Source organism: Dreissena polymorpha, chromosome 1 (genome assembly GCF_020536995.1).
Source record: "Dreissena polymorpha isolate Duluth1 chromosome 1, UMN_Dpol_1.0, whole genome shotgun sequence".
NCBI lineage: Eukaryota > Metazoa > Mollusca > Bivalvia > Myida > Dreissenidae > Dreissena > Dreissena polymorpha.
In genome coordinates, this window is record NC_068355.1 from 39400003 (window position 1) to 39406617 (window position 6615).

Genomic DNA, 6615 nt, shown 5'->3' on the forward strand with positions numbered 1-6615 from the left:
CTACGGTGACCAAGCAGTCGGCGACAACCGGATGTACCTCACGTTCGGGATGTCCATCTTATTACCGACGACGACTATCGGAACATCGGCGGTACGCATTTTCACTATGGCGTCGCGCATACAGCGGATATATTCGAACGAGTAGAAGTCGTCAACGGCGTAGACGAGGACAAATGCGTCGGCGCGCCGGAAGTTCATCTTGATAAGCGCTGGAAGCGCAGTCTCGTCGGTGTCTATGAGATCCACGGTGAAGTCCGGTGACATGATAACGTGTTGCTGACCTTTCACTGACTGCAGCTCAGTCGCCTTTCGTTTCTGCACAAACCAGTCGGAGATCGTGGTCTTGCCGACGAATTTCGAACCCAGGAGGACGATACGCGCCTTGGTGATCGGCGTTGTCAGGGCTCGCAGTCGCATGGAGTTATAGAGATCTCTAAAAGTGCAAATAATTAATTAGAGAATATCTTTTCGAAATTCATTTTTTACGTTGGTATAAATTCTATACAATAGTTTAAAACTGTTAGAAAAGAATGTGTGGAAGCGTTTTAATAAATTTACATTGTATATATTCTTGAATAATATTGTTTGTATAATAATTTCAAACTGAAAACTAAATAAAATAAGTTCGGTGTGTTGTCGTAAAATGTCGAACAATATATATGTACTTACGGTAATGAAGTCATCGGATTTTCCATGGCTGTCGTGGCGGTGTCCTATAGTATATCAACAAGAAAAATCAACTATTAAAAAACTACACGAGTTTAGGCAGATACTTGCTTTTCTGCAAGAAATGCTTCCATGACTCTAGGGGTCAGTGGTTCGAGCCCTGTGGAGGTTAACGTTTTTCTTCTTTCTTTTTTTCGGCGTAAGCTGAATAAGCCAGCTTTTCACCCTGACTTGACCTTTGTAAGTGTCCAATAATACTCAAATAAAATTTCCCGCGGCTAGCTACGAATGAATGCACTTCATTTATTCCATTGGCTGATTTGAGTATAACACCAGAACATTGGAAACATATCCGCGTCTTTGTAACACTGTTTTACTGCATGAAACAATTTTATCTCTAATGAAAAGGCCCAATAGATAGAACAGTTTTACAATCAATTTTCGACATAAATACAGTTTGTGCGTTCACCTTTTATTTTCAGAGAATTACCAGCGCAAAAGCGTTTAACTAAAGGCTATGTTGTCATATTTAGTACTTACTTGCATTGCATTTCAACCCGCGAGATTTCGGGTCAATACGCGGTCATTTTGTGAAAGTCAGAGTTTATATACAGTTCATCACCGGAGTTCGCAAAAGGGGTTGCGATCATTGTGTCTTACTGACAATAACGTAGTGACTGTAATGCATTGCATTCCAATCCGCAAGGTATCAAGGTCAGTTTGCGGTCAGTTGCAGAAATCTTTATATAAACGCCGTCTCGTAAACTTTGTGCACTTGAAGTCTGTTTTGATCAGAAAGATACTAAATAAAGATATTCGGCGATATTATTGTGGTATGTCAATCATCGATTTTTAATATGGTTTCAAAATTTGCATGATAAGGACCAATTTTGATAAAATTAATTAGAAATATTTATCCATTTAGACCAGTTTATTAAGCATGACCACAATAATTCGCTATACTATAATTATGCAATTAAATAAGATTCGAGTATTGCCGGCTGACCTATATGCACTCGTTTATTTTCATGTTTCTTGTGTTTTTCTATTCTGTAAATATAGATATCTGAGTAATAATATCACATGAAGCAAAATAAGCCACGAAATCTGGCGCAACACCTCGTAATTGATTTGCTTATGATGTAGCTAACAACTGCGCAGAAAAAAGGCATCCGCTACTTTTTATCTCATAGAGATAACTTTTGATCGTTCATAAACATCGACCACAATCAACGCCGTATATCTTTTTTAAAGATATTTCTTGTTAAATTGTATTCTTATTTTTTACTGGAGATTTCAAATGTTTAAATTTATCAATATAAAGCATTTAAAGCAGTTAATGACAAGTTTTCTTACTTTTTACGCCTTAATGCTGCATTTATATAAAAAGGTATTTACATTTTGTATTTTTATGCCGTTATATGTATTATTATATAAGAATTATGTAATTGCAAAATAAAACTTCTATTCCCTTTCCAACCATTGTTTGGTATACTTCAAATATTCAAATGGTGTACAACGAACAAGGAGGATTTTGACGAAATTAATGGATATCGATATATCAAGGTGCAGGATCCCCTTACTTTGTGGGGTTAACCCTTTTAACTTTAATGGATGTAGACACAATAAACACAATGGTTAGTGGTGCTTTATTTAAAATAACATTTTAAAACAACTTTTATTAAGAGTTGTGTTCTTGGGACAAACATTCGATCTATACAGCATTCAGTACGCAACGTAATATTTTTGCACCGATTTCAGACGTTTCATGAGATTCATTCTTAAATCTTTAGATATAGACACAAACTGCAAGAAAAAACTTTCTTTTTTGCATTAAAGATTTTTGCAACTGTATTTGAATAACTTGAGATATTTGCTATTAAAATAAATTTATTAACAGTGTATGTACATTTTGTCCAGCCCGCGTGTAAACCACTTAACACCCCGTTGCTCATGCACCCTGTTGTTGTGAGGAAATATATATATATGCAAATTTCCCTTTTTTTCTTACGTCTTGTACTCTTCTTAAACTTAATTTATCACACATAAAGAAAAATATCCTAATAGTTTGCCAACTATAAATCTACAAAATTGCTATATGATAATGTGACTCCCATCGCCGTTGTTTTCTGGGTGATGATACCACTCATCATCATCGACTTACTGCTGCTGATAATGCTGCTGCTGTTATTTCTGTGATCAACTTCTGTAGATGCTGAAAATCATGGCATGTGAAGTCAATATTTTATATCCTAACCTCCCGGCTATATTTATAAGACGACATACTTTTTCCACGCGTCAACGTCACGTAAATAACTCGTGTAAAAATAATTTGTTCTCTACGTGATGAGATTTCTGTCATATCTGGAGAGGGACACATTGCATAATGTAGAGCGCGTTGTCTCTTGGTTTGACGATAATTAAATTCACTTCTGAGTATAGATCAAAACATGATAAATGTAACAATATTTCTTCAATATAGAAAAAAACGAGCGCTTTCTCTTATTGATATTTTATTTTTCACAATTCACTCCTTTTCCGTAACTACTAAATAAGAATAGAAATGTTATACTGTTTATGTCATAAACAAGATGCTGACATCCAATCTTGTTGTGGAAAGAGCAAAAACCGCCGAAATAGAAGTGAGAATGACGCAGAGAGAGGCGGGAGTCGACGTAGACCTCGAAGCGCCTCGCCTAGAAGCAACCACTACAAAACTGACGACGGTAAAGAATCCGGGACTGGTTGCTGCGCCTTCTGGTCGTGCCTTCTCGAACGACGAACCCGGAAACACGCCATATTGAGACATCGTGGAAAGTCGTCTAGAGAGTAATCTCCGGTTCGCACTGATGAAGAAGATGAACAACATAAGACGACTGGATGTTGCTCTATACTGTATTTCAACCAAGAGAACAGTATCACTCCCAATAGATGACGGGATTCACAACACACGATATAGCATGGAGCTTACGAGTTTCATCAATGCTTTCGAATCCTCTGCCCTAGATCGATTCATTGTTTACTCTTTAACGATATTCTTACAAAAACATCCTTGTATCAGAACGATAAAAACGTAGAAGTATAATATAGTAAATGTCGTCACTCGTATTTTATTTATTTTACTTTGTTTAGACGGTATGGGAGGAGATACTTAAGTAAACAACCCCGACCCGAAAAATTTAAACAAAAGGTTAAACTTATGCATTAAAAATATTTTTAGAAACTATCTTAATGACCCCCACCTGTTTTGTCTAAAGTGTCGCTGCTTTTAACAATAAGGCAGCTTTATTTTACAGAAAAATAATTATCCAGCAGCATAATTTCCTATATGCCAAATACTACGATGGATTGTGTGCACATTCTGTTACTTCAAGAGAGACATTTGGTTCTCAAAACAACTGGATCTATGCATATAGGTTGGAGGGATGTCTTGCTATTTGTCGACAAACAAGCACGGATTCCACGTGAGGTATATCGTGAATAAATTGATATTCACTCCCTGATTTTTTTCAATGAAGTCACATCGGTTGTTTATATTTACTGTATTTTTCGTGAGATTTGCTACTTGTTGTTTTATTTCGTTCATGTTTCTTGTGCAATCTAAATAACACTCGCCGCAAATAGAATTATTGAAGTCAAACATGATTCAGCAGTGAAGCTGTTGCTATTGCTGTTGTTTATTAATTCAATTAATTCATGGATTCATTACTAATGTAAGCAAACAAGATAGCAGTTTTTTTAATGAATAAATATACCATGTAGTATAAATCAAAATTTGGTATTATGGAATTTTAAAGGAATTGTTACATGTATAATATTTTGGCAAATAGCCGTTAAGCGAGAGTAAGTGTTCTACGTCAAAACTGTTTCAAATCACGCGCTTCATTATATATAAACTAAATTACATACTTCTCCCCGAAGCGAGATATTGTGTTAAAATAAGGTCACTAAATGGGGTTTTATTTTCATAAAGGGTTGTCGGACAAATGCCTAATTTCGAAAATAGGCAGACATATGTCACCGTTCAAATTTGCCAACCAACAAAAATCATCCCGGGCTGTCTATCCCTTCATAAAGTCAACCCTCGTTCAAGGATACCAATGGTTTAAGTGACACATTCCATATAATGAAAAGAGTAGTACCGCTCGATAAAGTCCTTAAATATGTATTGTAGTTTGCATTTTATCTTTAAATTACGAAATCCGGATAGTGCCATCTATAATCTCGCACTTCTTTCATCAAGGGCGACACTTGACACACGAAGCGATACTTGATATCTTTCTTGACAGTCGCGGCGACGCACGATATTTTTCTTGACAGTCGCGGCGATACTTGATATTTTTCTTGACAGTCGCGGCGACGCACGATATATTTAACACGATATATTGCCCTTGTGTTGGTAGCCTAAAAGGCGATATATCGTGTTAAATATATCGTGCGTCGCCGCGACTGTCAAGAAAAATATCAAGTATCGCTTCGTGTGTTTAGTGTCGCCCTTGATGAAAGAAGTGCGAGATTATAGATTGCACTAACCGGATTCCGAATTGAAATGACCTTATATCTTTAGTTAGTTATAATGTCAAAAGCGAAATACAACACAGCAAAATCTCAGATTGCATGCAACTTATCTGAGTTTTACCCCTTAGTATTACGTTTTTCGTCAAACTTTTGCACGAGCGGTCCATTTTTATCACGCGTGTTACACATACGATCAATGCGCTGAATGCGCTGCAGTTGTTCGATCTTGAATATATACTATTACAGTCACGGAGAATGAAGTTCGACTTTTTAGAGTAGACCAATCGAACAGCGGTGAGATTTTGATACAACACGAGTGAGATTTTGCAAAAACATGATGAAAGGAAAATGGCATTGATTAACACTCTCTCATGTATACAGGATTCACACAATCTCCTATTGTGATTAAAATGAAGCCGGATTGTTAATTAATAATACAATGACGATTACTTCATTTTCCAAAAAGGGGAATTAAAACTTTTTTTAGGCAAATAATTTAGGCAAAAAAGATGAAATCGCTTCGGGATATGAAATTAATTGTAATCGTGATTTTAGTTATATTTTCCTGTACACGTGCGTCATTTCTATGTTTTATAAGAAAAAAATATAATGTTTATCCCATATCTCGAACTTCACGTAAGTAGACAACAGATATGTGACAGATATCGACGGTTTTCCTTCAATAATTTTTTATCCCGACGTCTACGATCTTGAAACAAAAAACGAGGGAAGCACAAACACTGTAGAGCCGAAAGGGGGATAATATCCTTCTCCTTCACAAAAAACACAAATCTTGGAAGTACGTTCCAACTAACCTCACTTAAACCCGGTATGCTCCCGTATACGCATACCCTCCTGTATAACGGTTTACAATATCACAGGATGATTAAATATAAAGCATGTTGACATTGATTTCCACGCATTTACAAAACTAATCTTACAGGCAACTTTCATGGTAACTTTCCTTTAAAAGATGGCTGCAACTATTTGACTTCAGAGGCTACTTGACTCCAACTACGAATTTTAAAATTATGTAATAATAACACAAAAAAGATTGCATCATCCAAGTAGCATTCATTTGATAATTGCCTTTGTATGACGAAAATCTTTCAATTTTAACTGCGGTTGCAACAAAGACAAGACCACTGTCCGTCATTGTTGTTATTTTTTACGCCGGTAAATAGGTTTAACAGCAATACTAATAAATTAAACATGGATAAACCAAGATATGACATACCATTTAATAATCAGTATATTACAATATAAATATATCGAATTTATTACCTCAAAAAAATAAACATCGGTTATTTTCAAGCACTGTCCGATTTTTTTCATTTTAAAAATCAATTTAACTCTTAAATTTATAAGATGGTTTGAGTTGAGTTTTAAAACATTGTGTTACCAAGAATTGATTGATATTGGGAGCGAGAT

The 6615-nt window shown here is 35.7% G+C and overlaps 1 protein-coding gene across 1 annotated transcript; it reads right to left on the reverse strand.

The window, feature by feature from the left end:
• On the reverse strand, window positions 1-417 carry LOC127868935 (ras-like protein 1). Its single transcript, XM_052411165.1, has one exon. It carries the CDS (start codon window positions 415-417, stop codon window positions 1-3), a length of 417 nt encoding a protein of 138 aa, XP_052267125.1.
• Between the last annotated feature and the right edge of the window lie 6198 nt (window positions 418-6615).